This window comes from Gobio gobio, assembly GCF_949357685.1.
Source record: "Gobio gobio genome assembly, chromosome: 24".
Classification (NCBI taxonomy): Eukaryota; Metazoa; Chordata; class Actinopteri; order Cypriniformes; family Gobionidae; genus Gobio; species Gobio gobio.
The window spans coordinates 31,147,347-31,160,218 of record NC_137120.1 but is presented as its reverse complement, the minus strand read 5'-3'; the positions used below and the strand labels follow the sequence as shown (position 1 = coordinate 31,160,218).

Sequence of the window (12,872 nt, the reverse complement as noted above, 5' to 3'; positions counted from 1 at the left end):
GATGAAGGTTATGCACATTCCATTCCAGGTACATACTGTAAAGAAATGAAAGCTTTTTATTATGCAAAAAATAACAATCGCCAAATATTCACAGAACATAATTTTGTTGTACTCCCTATATTTACATTTATATATATAAAAAAAAAAAAAAAAAAGCATAACTAATGCGAATTTTGGGGAAAATGGTATAAAATAATCAATTAAATTAAATGTTTTATTATTATTATTATTGAGGGGTAAAATGTGACCCAGACATCTTTTCATGCGATTTTCCCTCTTTTGCCATGATTAAATTCCTCATACTGTACCACAAAAATGTTGAGCGTAAACTCTGCGTTTGAAGAACCTCATTTGAAGAAAGAGATGGGACCACACATGAGCTTCACAGACAAGTAGTGTATTGAAAATATCAATAAGGTCCATGACCCACAAAAAAAAAAAAAAACAAAAAAAAAAGTTATATTTACAGACATGGGACTATAGAGCACAAGGAAACTCGTGCTTGTAAGAGCAGCCTGCGTCCAACTACTTTTACAAACACGTGGGTAATATTTCTAAAAAAGACTTGCAAAACAACGTGGCAAACACGCAGTGGCAAAATTACAATGATCGGCGGGAAATCATCAAGAATAGATGGTCAAATGTATTCGTTATTGGCCGCTCGTGACCAAGCCAAGGATGGAGCAACACGCAATGGCAGTGAATATGAAAATGTCACCCTTTTAGACTTCGAAACGTACTCCAATCTTTAAATACAGTGCCGACGGGTGCATTAAACCAGTGATTGTAGCCACTTCGTTGACAGACACAAAACTGAGGGTGTACATCTCTGGTCGTGATGACATCAGTTCGATGAAGAACACAGGAAGAGGTATATGCGAAGACAAATTCAAACAAAAGAGACAAACAAATACCTAAAATCATGTAAACAGAAGTGTCATTGTGCATTTGAATGTGTGCTTATTCTGTCATTGATGTTGTTGAGATACAAATGTGCCCTTTACAGGAAAATCCATAAAATTATGAGTACATCATCATCATAGCAATTATGAAAATTATAACAATAATATTATCAATAATATACAAATATATTGTAATGAGACCATTCCTGCCCCTAGCGTCACCAGTTTAGCTTTTTCCATTTTAAAATGTACACAGCAATCAAACAACCGCTAGTTTCAGTGTTTCATTGCCGAAAAAAGAAGAAAAAAAAAAAGATCAAACGGGGCTGAAATAAAGCCACCAGCCTCAATGCTGATGAGCAGCTAGTTATGAAGTGTCTTCCTGGCACAGTCCCACACACACACGCACATGTACAAACACACACACGGTGGTTCAATCGAGGGCCCGATCCAGATACGAAGCCCGGCAGGCAGGTTGAGTCCGTCAGAAGGCTCTTCCTGTGACCTGAGGCCTGCTTCCTTTCGGCTTTGCACTGGGCGTCCTTCGCTCCGTGGCCGCACCGACCGGCTGAAGGGCGCCAACCCAGAGTGTTTGAGGGAGTTGTGGGGAGTTGAAGATCGAGCAAATAAAATAAAATAAAAAAAACAACATGCCGAACGCAGCAGAGACGAGGAGAACAGGATGTGGGATGGGGTGCGGGGTAAAAAAAAAATTAAAATCAAATAAAAACAAAATAAAAAAGAAGAATCACACACTCATCGTCATGTTGGGTGAATACTGCAACGAGAAGAGAGGAAGGGGAAAGTGGAGGGACAAAATGAGTCACTGAAGTTGCAGTTGCCACAAAAACTGAAATAAAGACAAACTACTGCGTAAAGGGAATTTAAGCATACCCATGTGAAACAGGTAGTGGTGCAACGGATCACAAATCTCACGGTTCGGATCATATTACGGTTTTTGAATCGGATCAGATCATTTTTCAGATCAGCAAAAATGAAAAAATGGGGCATATGTAACAGCAAAAACTACTAGCCTAACTAATAAAGTTCAAACATTAAAAGACAAAGAACAAACATACTAATTACAAGCATAGATAAATACAATATAAAAAAAGTTACAAATAAAGTAAGGTCTAACAGTAGTATTCTGGTACAAAAATGTAATAAGTGTACAAAAAAAACGATTATAATAGAATATAGATTAATATTTGTTAAAGCTTTTGTTGTTTGTTTAACATAAATGACAGGCAGTAGCAGGTAATAATAGGCGGCTGTCACTTTAAGCCCGAATGCACAGATCCAATATAATGATGCACATCCGATTTCTTTCTCAACTGTTTATGTTCACTTTAAGGGGTCCTATTATGCCCTTTTACGAAGTCTTGATTTTGTTTTTGGGGTGAATTAGAATATGCTTTCATGCTTGATTGTTCAAAAACACATTATTCTTCACATATTTTACTTTATAACAGCACCTCTCTCCCCAGTCTGGTTTGAATGTGCCATTTAGTTCCAGTTTCTATGAAACCCCTCCTTCAGAATAACAAAATGTGCTGTGATTGGTTAGCTGGACCAGTGTGTTGTGATTGGCACAATTTTCCTAAGGGGCGGTGAACTGTCTTACAAAAGCTACATTAAACACTATATCAACGCTAATGTTGGCTAGCAGGCGAGCGGAGGCAAAGCTTTGCCCTTTGTTTACATCGTAGCAACAACATAAAACGTATAATTGCAACTGTTAATAGAAAACACAACTTAAGAAATAAAAAAACATCAAACTTAGGAAGGTCAAACAAATGAGTTTTGGAAAACGGGGTGAAAAAAAAGTGTCTCTTTGACATAGCGACAACACTGACTACGTTTACATGGACAGCAGTAATCTAATTATTGACCTTATTCTGGATAAGACAATATTCTGATTAAGGTGTTTACATGAGTTGCTTTTAGAATATTCCGTTCATGTTCCCGTTTTACATGTTACAGAACATAGCTCGATTAATGGCACGTCATTACGTCCCCATGCCACGCTACACTGTCCCACGTCCAATCATAGCGCGACTTTGGCAGGTCTATTACTTCAATGGGCTCAGGCAACCCGCTGTAACTTTACCTGCGGGTGTCGCTGTTGGACAGTGTTCCTTTAAAAAACAGTGTTTTTACTTTTTAATGTAATTTTTTTTATATATATTATACATTTACGTTGTTTTATTTTTGTAATATTATTGTCTCTTTCAGTTTTTTTGAAGAGACATTGCCCCTCTTGCCTCCTTCTTGACAGCCTACATTTCGAATAACAGCTTTGATTAATGATGAAAAAGGTTTCAAAATCGTGATTGTTTGGATTGTTTTTTCCTGCCGTCGAGCCACAGGCGTTCACTAAATGACCCATACGGCTCGCGAGCCTAGAGGTTCCCGACCGCAGTTGTAAGCAGACAGTTTGGTCACAATTATGAATATGGGATTACAGATACAAACTTATTGTATTTTACTTTTACAATGAGCAGAATAACTACAACAAAAATAAAAAAAGTGCCAGTGCCAGAATGAGCAGTCAAGAAAGACACGTTCACACTGACAGATACGTAAAAGATAAATGTAACTTTCCGACATTTGAGCGCTTTGTTTTTGTTTTGTACGCGCTGTTATATGAACTATAATTCAAATGTATAATTTTGTTTTATTGGCCACTATTGATGATTGTTGAGGGGCACTTTTGATACATTTTTAGGGGCTCGGGCCCCCAAAGCACTCCCCTCTGCACTTGCCTGGTGTGTATGTGTCCTGTCACATAATTCGGTGATAACTCCTCGACGATGTTAATAGTTAGATTAAGGTGTGTACATGTCTGTAATGCTCTCCGATAATGCGACTAAAATAGGCATACTCCACATGTCTTAATTCGATTTGCGTTACTTCCGAGTATGACTTTAACCGGATTAAGGTCATTCGAAATTGCTGCTTACATTGTAGCTTCTTAATCAGAGTATTGTCTTAATCGGGTTAATATCGGAGTATTGCTGTCCATGTAAACGTACTGACAGTCTTCACTAATGCAGCTCAACCAGGCCTCATCCCTTTTTTGTGCATTCCATGGGCGGAGATTATTTAAATGAGTAACATTATGACTTCACAAAGCCCGGAAACAAATGTTTTGTAGTCCAAACGAGTCTTTCGTTGTAGTTCTTGGAAAGTGAATTCTGTTCAATAACTCTCTTTTGAGTGGACTTTGAGCTTTGTAACCTTGCAGATCTTTTTTATGTCCAAACAGCAACATTACACTCTAACTAAAGTTGGAAAAAGCATAATAGGAGCCCTTTAAGACATAACCGACAACGTTTACTAGAATACTTGCCGAAATGGGTATTTTGACAATTTTGTGCGTGTCCACTCTTTCGCCTCTTCTTGCGCTTGATTGAAAAATTGCCTGAATGTGTGAACTTTAATTCTGTGATGCTTAAACTATGCAATTAATCTGCGAATCATGTGCATGGGGCCTGGTCCGTACGGATCACAAATCAACTACGATCCGTTGCACCCCTAGAAACAGGAAAGCGGGGAAGGAGAAATATAGAGCGGGCCGGTGTGACGTGAACTTACACTTTCACTTTGGAATGGGTTTAAGAAGTTGCCTGCCATCTCCCCGTCGTCCCGCGGAGTCCCTGGGGGATTGTTCATACCTGCCATGTTGTTCGGAGAGTTCTAGAAATCCAGACGAATGATGATTATTGACACAAAAATATTCACAAAATGGAGTAAATGACGTTCAACAAGAAACGTCCGATAACAATTAGCCAATAATAATCTTCATGTATTGGACAATAACTGGAAAAAGGCCAATATTACAGTTCTAAACTATTTCTAATACATATATCCAGGCATTAAGTTCTCACCTTTGGCAACCCATCCATATCACCCGAGCCTGTAAGCAGATAAAAGCGAAAACCATGAGAAATGTCAAAAAGGTTCGCCATTTTGTAAGTATTAGCCGTTTGTATTGTAAGTCTCACCTAAAGACCCGTTCATATGGTGCGGTTCCATCGATCCCATTCCACCCATTGGACCGTCAGGCCCCGGCCCCATTGGGAACTGCAGGAACACAGATACCATTAGCCTCATCCAGCAAATCAACAATGATACTAAAAGGACAAAAGCCTTTTTTCATACTGCACTAAGACATCATCTTACGTTCGGTCTGTTGCCACCAGGGCCGATTGGATTCATCATTGTGTAAATGTTTTCACTGGAATTCGTTGAGTCTATGAGAAAACAGATGATATTCACTGGGGAATTCTCCTCAACAAGCTGATGCATTTACATGACGTTTCCCAAAGCAAGAGCTTTCAATTTGAAGATATTTTCCAGTCACTGAGGTAATTTCTCAACTATTGTTATGAACTTTCAATAAAAAAGACTGATATGAAATTCCACATAAAATCCTATGGATTAGATGAAAGCAAACTGACCTCCTGGGCTTGGCATGATGGGAGTTCCTGGAGGTCCGCCACCTCCTGGAGGCCCCTGAGAGATGAGCACAGAAAACGATTACTCACAAAGAACATTTCGGACAAACAGAGAGAGAGAGAGAGAGAGAGAGAGAGAGAGAGAGAGAGAGAGAGAGAGAGAGAGAGAGAGACACACTCGGACAAAACCTTGTGCGTGCGACTCACCACATAGTTTCCTGGTGATGAAGACGAGTATGCTATCTGTGGGAAGAAGAGATTGTTATGAAGCGGTTTCTCTGAGTAATTGCGATATTGAAATGTTTGGAAGTGGCACTTACTGAGTTTGCGTTAGGGTTAGGCCACGGCCCTCGACCTCCCGGACCCCTGAAAACACAAGAGGAAATGTTAGTGAGTGTATAAGAGCAGCAGAGACAGTGTAAGCGTGCCATACTGTGGCGTAGACTCACATGTTCATGCCAGGCATTCCAGGACCGCCGAGAGAGTTCGGAGGAGGCCTCATTCCACCGCCATAGTTCTACAAATGCAGAGATGGCAAAGGTTAACCTACATATGAAACATGTTATGGCATTGTAACAATGTGCTTTTCTTTCATTCAACTATATATATTATATTATATATATTATATATTTACAATAAACAACACATATTAACTTATTTACTATAACAATTTCAATGGCTTCTTTTATTTACTTATTTATTGCTTATTTACATTATAGTATTTAATAAACCACACATTTTCTATAAAAATTCCTATGCACTAAAATTCTACATAATAATATATTTAAAAATATATGAACTATAACAATATGCAATGGTCTCATTTATTTTCAAATAGATTATTTTATTTATACTTGTATAATACAATACAACAAATAATAAACAAACTATATTTTATTTATTTTTATATAATATTATATAACAAATATAGTTTCTAATAAAATGTCCATGATTTGTATACAATGTTGTATAATATTTATATCTAATAAGTAAATCAAAAAACTATTTCCATAGGTTGTTTTTTATTACATTTCTTTATTTATATTTATATGAAATAAATAAAATAAAATATTTACTTTCTATAATATATACATTTCTATTTCCATGGATTTAAATTAGACTCTTAGATTATTTATATATTACAACAAATGTTTAATTTCCTAATATTTCCAGGTATGCCAATCTAAAGGCCTGTACACATCAGGACGAATATCGCGAGCGCTTATCGCCAGCGTTTTTCGTGACGTTTTTCGGCGCGTCTTGAGTGTTCACACCCAAGCGATTTTCAATGGCGATGCGCCAAGTGAACGTGCAAATTCAGTAGATGCGCTCCCGGTACACAAGGTGGTGCTGCGGCACTTTACGCTTCTGAAACTCGCTTGTCACGCAGAAGAAGAAGAGAGACAGTATTTACGTGCTTGCCAAAACCCATAAGACATATTATGTCTATGGCCAAAACCATTCACACACTTTTTGCTAACTGGCAAGCAGCATTAGCAGCTCATCTTCTTTGTCTACTTACTACTTCTTCGTCGTATCAATGTGTGCTCGGCAAGACCGATTTGTGCTTGAGCGCCACCAAGTCGTGTTTTACTGTCCCTTCAGCAGCTCCAGGCACGTGAACAAAAGTGCGTGCAAAAAACGTGCGCGAAAATAGTCCCGTTGTAAACAGGCCTTAAGTATGACTCTTTTATTGAAAGGAACGTCAGCCAACCTGTGGGCCCATGCCTCCCATTCCTCTGGGTGGGTTCATCCTCATTGGGCCACCCATGTTTGGATGTCCTGATGGGGAAGAGGAACCACAAACATTTTACAAATGTCATAGCAAAACACAGTTGGTTTTAAAAGTCTATGGTGCAGTGTGGTACCTTGCGGTCTGGTGGGGTCCAAACTGTTTGGCAGGAGCGGCTGTGACCCGGGGACTCCAACGGGAGGCTGTAACCAAGAAAGCGAGTATGAAACCGGAACCAAGCAGAGAAAACCGCATAGTAAAATGCAAAAATGAGGGGTTGTGGATGGGGTCAGTACCTGATTTGGCATGCGGAGTGATGGGCGGGGTCCACCTGGGTACCGTGGAGACATGAAAGGCTATGGGGAGAGAGCATATGGTCTATCAATCAAAAGACAGGATGTGATACACCACATGTCAATAGGATATAAGCACTACTTTAGGGCTTTCCACACTTGAAATAGTTAACCTTGGGTTATTATAAACCCTGGCTAAATAGAATACTGGGTTATAATTCACATTTTACAATTTTCACAATTTATCCAGGGTTAACAAATAATCCTGGATATTGATATGCTGACATTTCCACTGTACATCCCTGGGATAAAATTCTTATTTGCATATTTACAGTGTCAGTGTCGAATATAATCCAGGGTAAAGTGCAGGGTAAAAAGCCCTTTTGTTTGAAATACAGTATTCCAATGTGAATTCGCTGAAAATATTCCTAAACTCTGGCTGTACTTGATAGAAATCATTTGCTCTAGATCTCTGATGATTATACTTAACTGTCCAAAAGCAATTTATAGAATAAACATTTTATGGATTTATAATTGAATAAAATCTTATGGATTTATAACTTAAAATAAAGGAAATGTGGTGACACAGTTTAGTGTCAGTTACATGTTATATGTCTGTTACTATAGTAATAACTATAAATTATGCATAATTGCATGCATCTAACCCTAAACCCAACCCTAATCCTAACCCAATAGTAAGTGCATGTAGTTATTATTACTCTGCACTTAAATGTATAATTATGTTGTAACACGGACGCCTTCAAATAAAGTGTAACTGTTTATATAGTATGTTGTATTTGATATGCACAGTACAATGGTTACCAGCAGGGGGCGCAATCACACTACCTAAAAGACGTGCATTTGAGCCTAAAGTGAAGACCTCATATACATTGGTTCTCTCTACACTGACAAGGTGAGGCTGCTGCTATCAGATTGTTTAACAGAGGAAACCTATGGTATTTTAAACAAGACTTAACAGCAAGAACAACGATAGAAAGAGGTTTCACCAAAGAGCAGAAAGAGAGAATGATCCCTTGCATGCAAAGATATCCTAAACACCATATCCTAATCAGGCAGGAAGCGACAAGTTACAGCAACAAGTAAATGGTCTATCCGGACTAGAAGCAGAAATACGGCCTGATGCAACACACATTTTTGAGGTTTCATATACAGCGATATATTTAACCAATGAGATTTCACTGTGGGTGAAGTCACCCAGCATAATGTCACAGAAACGGAGCAACCGATAAAATTATCTATTGATCAAAACTTTATTATTACATCACAGAGTAATAATTCATTTCACTGGGTTTGATCCAACAAACATAAGGATTGATCTACTTGTACAAACTTGGTTCCAGCTCCGTCTGCCTGTGTTCGCTCCAAGTTGCAGCAAGTTTGTGTACTCGGAAGGGTGTGTTGCTGTTTGCGTATTTGTGTTTGAGTGCCTGTGTTTATGCTTGCATGTGTAAACGCAAGAGCATGTTTGTGTGTGCGTACGGGCGTGCGTGCGTGTGTGCATGCTGCATTATTAATAGGATATTGATGGACTATGAAGAACTGAGTGCAGGGTGTAGGGAGGGACCCGGTCTGCAGAGTCCCAGGCTAGATGAACTTCCACTCCTGATGGGCCGGGCCGCAGACTGCATTATTTATCTGGCAACATCGTCACTGTCAGCGAGGAATATGTGTGTGTGTGTGTTTGTTTTTTCAGCGAGAACAGAGAATGAGGTAATGTACTGATTTGTGCTCTATCTAGGGAATGGTCACGATGGCGACCAGTCCTCCAAAAACTGGACTAGATTCGATTCTTATTTTATTCTTTATAATAATATAATATAATAGATAATAATAATAATTTAATATAATACTTTAGTGTGGAAAGTAGCGCAAGTCTAATAGTATATTTATGTTCTAAAAATCCTGTAGCTCATACAGAAGAGCATGGCGCTAGCAACACCAAGGTCATGGGTTCAATTCCCAGGGAATGCGTAAACTGATAAACTGTATACTCTAAAAGCAAGTCACTTCGGATAAAAGCATCTGCCAAATGTGTAAAATGAAAATAAAGGGTTTACAGTTAAGGTTAGTCGACTCGTCATTTAGGAAGCCCATCAACTAGTTGACTTTAGTAGTGTGCAAAACTTCAGACTTTCAGATATAGCTAGTAAGGAAATGAAAAGAGGAAAAAAAAGAAGAATGGAGGGGTGTAGACGGAAAGGGTGAATTGAAAATTGTGCCACAGGTGCTCTTGAAATCTTAAACTACACCCAACATGTGTCTATTCCTCAAGTTATGTGCGAGAAAACGTGGAAGAGTGTCTTACCTGGCCGTGCGGCCCCATCATGGGGTTGTTGGGGTTGTGTGGAGGGGGCTGTGCGTGAGGTGATGGTTGTGACCCAGGTGGGCCCTGAGAAAGAGAAGAAGAAAAAATTTAGATATGCACTCGAAAAACTATGCACAAACCATTAAATTTGTCTTTGCTAAGGTAGGTTGACCAACAAAGTCTTGCAGGTTAAGATTAGGGTAAGAAGAAAGAGTTGATGATTCCGATGGTCTCTAATAACAGTGCAGCCCCTAGTTTGGTAATAAATCCACCATTTATTTTGCCAGCAAAGGGCATCTCCAACAGGGTTGGGCAGCTGCTGAACCCCATAACAGAGCTTCACCACAAGGCCTCCTCCATGTCTCTCAATGGAGTACATTATTGGTAACAGAGAGAGGCATATGGCCTTTACCGAGACGCCTGTTCCTGCACCACATCCCTGTAGAGAGTGACTGAGGAATAACTTGGGCTGGATTGCTTGTGTGTCTTGGGTGAGGAGGGGGGTATGTGTGTTAAATGAAGCAATTAATAAAATCATTTTCTACCCAGCTAAGGAGATAACGGCTTGGCACCAAACTACAAACCCATCAAGAGTAGCCCCTCCCGCCGAGAAAGGGAAAGGCACATAGTATTCCTAGCGGGACAGTGGCATAGAGGACAGCAGCAACCACAGAGTCCAAGTGTTTCAGAGATTCAATGCGGCTTCCCAACCAAAAGGGGGCAGTGTGTAGCCACTTGCAGAGTGACTGTCGGGACACAAAGTACCAAGCAAAACAAAGCATGGAACAGCAACACAATGCATATTTCATTGTTGTATCTGTGTACATTACAAAAAAAATTACGACCACTTTTTTAGCAAACGGCATGGGATTGAGCAATTTGTGTGGTCAAGGGTGCTTCAGAAGGACGGTTTTCAATGGTCTTGGAAATAATTATTCTGATAAGCGCAGCTGTCACAGAATCTGTCACAAACAGAGATGATAAATGCAATGTGATGTACCATACAGTCATACATAGTTGTCGAAAATGTCAAGAAACCTCACCAGAGAGGTACTTTGACTTAAAGTCACCCTAAATGAAGCAAACGATTAATTATTTCAGTTTTTGTGCACAACGTGCAACTGTCAGAGACAAATATATTCTGTACCAAACAGAATATAGATGTTGAAAATGTCAAGAAATCTCACAAACCTGTGTACTTTGACCTTAAAGGTAACTGAAAATGATGCAAACAAGGAATTCATCCAAGGAACTCAATCAAACCATCCATAAGGCTACATCCTAGGAAGGTAGAAAAACGCAACAGAAAGTATATTGAGATTTTCTTGTGTATTGGGACGTGTCTACATCAACAGGACTACAACACTGTACAGTGCTGGGCTTATTTCAATGTCCCAAGACTCCTGCACCTCGCAGCAAGTCAGAACAAGATCCTCCAGTCCTTTTAACCTTGATGGAACTCTCCCTCTCTAGAGTCTGCCAGTCTTTCACTTTTCTCAGTGTTCTGTTGGATTTCATGAGGTTTTTTTGTGGGAGAAGGGCTGATGAAATTCTCCCACCACCTTCCCTCAAAACAAACTCATCCATTTCAGATGTTTCCAGCCAAAGTTGAAACTATTTCTCTCTTTGCTTGCTCCCTCCCTGCCTCCCTCTTGCTAGTCTGTCCTCCCAAGAAGAGCTGGTGCAGTGGAGTTTCGACGTGAAGATTATTGAAGAGGCCGACCCATGCAATGGGGGGAATAAAAAAAGGAAAAATCGTACAAAATTTCCAAGATCCGGGCCAGACGCCAGCATGCAAGCTTTGTGTTTCTCTCCCTAAACTCTCTTCCTTCGCTCTCAGTCTCTCTGCAGGAGGTTACTGGGAGTCTGGGCCTGAGAGGTACAGATTAGAAGAGTCTGGAGAGGGTGTACAGGAGGGTTTAGCCCTCTCCACCTTCGTCCCCGTCTCGCAGGACCAAGCTGATCACACGGCAGCTACTGTGTTAATTATCGCTGCCGCATCTGGAGCTGAGCTGGAGACACAAACAGAGGCTCAAGCGTGCATGTTTTGGCTGCACTACCAAAATGCTTTTTCAACTTAATTGAAACCGCGTACTGCTCACTAGAGTACCAGTATTTCTTAAAGGATTTTGTCCCCCAATTTTTGTTGGACGTGACTGAATACACGGAATACACGGTTAGTCAAATGTTTATTCAATAACCGCTTTTGACATTCAGTGAGTTATTCATTAGAATGCTTCAAACTGATAACTCGGACGTTTGTGAGACCTTTGACTAAATCCCTAAAAGAAATGGTTCATGAATCAGACTACAAGACCAACAAAAGAAACGATGAATTCGAGAAATAATAAGACGACCAACAAACCGAAAGACATGCAAAAGGAGGCGACAGAGCACAACTGTCCACTTTTTGAAACAAGCAAAGTTTTATTATGATTGCAGAATCAGCATGGATCACAACCTGTACAAATCACAATTCTATTAAAAACAGCTAGAAAAAGAGCAGCTCCAATTATTAGCACAACTGTGTCCAGCAGCCGTGGCCGACAAGAGTGGGAGGGAGCATTAGTTAGCTCTTGAGAGGTGTGAAAGAGTGATATACTGGCCACTAGGATATATGCCAAGATATAATTTGTGTCACCAGATCACAGCAACTGGTCGCGTGGACTGGGGGAAGCATACAAGGAACGCACGTGGGCCTGGAGGAGCCTGTCTTTTTTGCAATTGTTGCCTCATTGCCATCTCTCTCTTCCTTCTTTCAGTCTTTCATTTTCTGTCTTCACTCTCTCCATGCCTCTCTTTTGCCATGCCCTGGGCTGCTACCAAGAGGGAATTACTGCAGTGGAGCACAAAGTCCTCCCTCTTCTTCCCTTTCTTAGTTCTCTCTCTCTTTCGCTCTTATGCACACAGGCGCTATTTATAGAATGCAATGTCACTCACGCAACAGTCAGATCGCTCCCTGCTCTGAACACGGCTCATACAACATTAACACTCTCCTCCTCAATACAAAGACCATGTCCATGTTATATCTTCTAATCCATGTGATGCTCTACCTGATGCTCATCTCAGCATCTGCTGCTTTATGGGATGCTCTCAGCTATTCTACCAGGCAATCTGCAACATTGTGAATGTGTTATTGTCTCTGCCAGTCCACCTGAA

General features: G+C 40.1%; 1 protein-coding gene across 1 annotated transcript in view; it reads right to left on the bottom strand.

Annotated features, from left to right (window-relative positions):
* Positions 1-376: 376 nt before the first annotated feature.
* ssbp4 (single stranded DNA binding protein 4) overlaps positions 377-12,872 on the bottom strand; it is an 83,756-nt gene continuing 71,260 nt past the window's right edge. The window contains exons 6-18 of the mRNA XM_079807892.1: positions 9,714-9,797; positions 7,391-7,450; positions 7,231-7,297; positions 7,077-7,144; positions 5,812-5,879; positions 5,683-5,728; positions 5,570-5,605; positions 5,366-5,420; positions 5,088-5,158; positions 4,910-4,988; positions 4,793-4,821; positions 4,500-4,601; positions 377-1,680 (exon numbers count right to left, since the gene is read on the bottom strand). Of these exons, the coding sequence (XP_079664018.1) occupies positions 1,651-1,680; positions 4,500-4,601; positions 4,793-4,821; positions 4,910-4,988; positions 5,088-5,158; positions 5,366-5,420; positions 5,570-5,605; positions 5,683-5,728; positions 5,812-5,879; positions 7,077-7,144; positions 7,231-7,297; positions 7,391-7,450; positions 9,714-9,797 (795 nt within the window). The 3' untranslated portion in view covers positions 377-1,650. The remainder of the gene's footprint in view (positions 1,681-4,499; positions 4,602-4,792; positions 4,822-4,909; positions 4,989-5,087; positions 5,159-5,365; positions 5,421-5,569; positions 5,606-5,682; positions 5,729-5,811; positions 5,880-7,076; positions 7,145-7,230; positions 7,298-7,390; positions 7,451-9,713; positions 9,798-12,872) is intronic.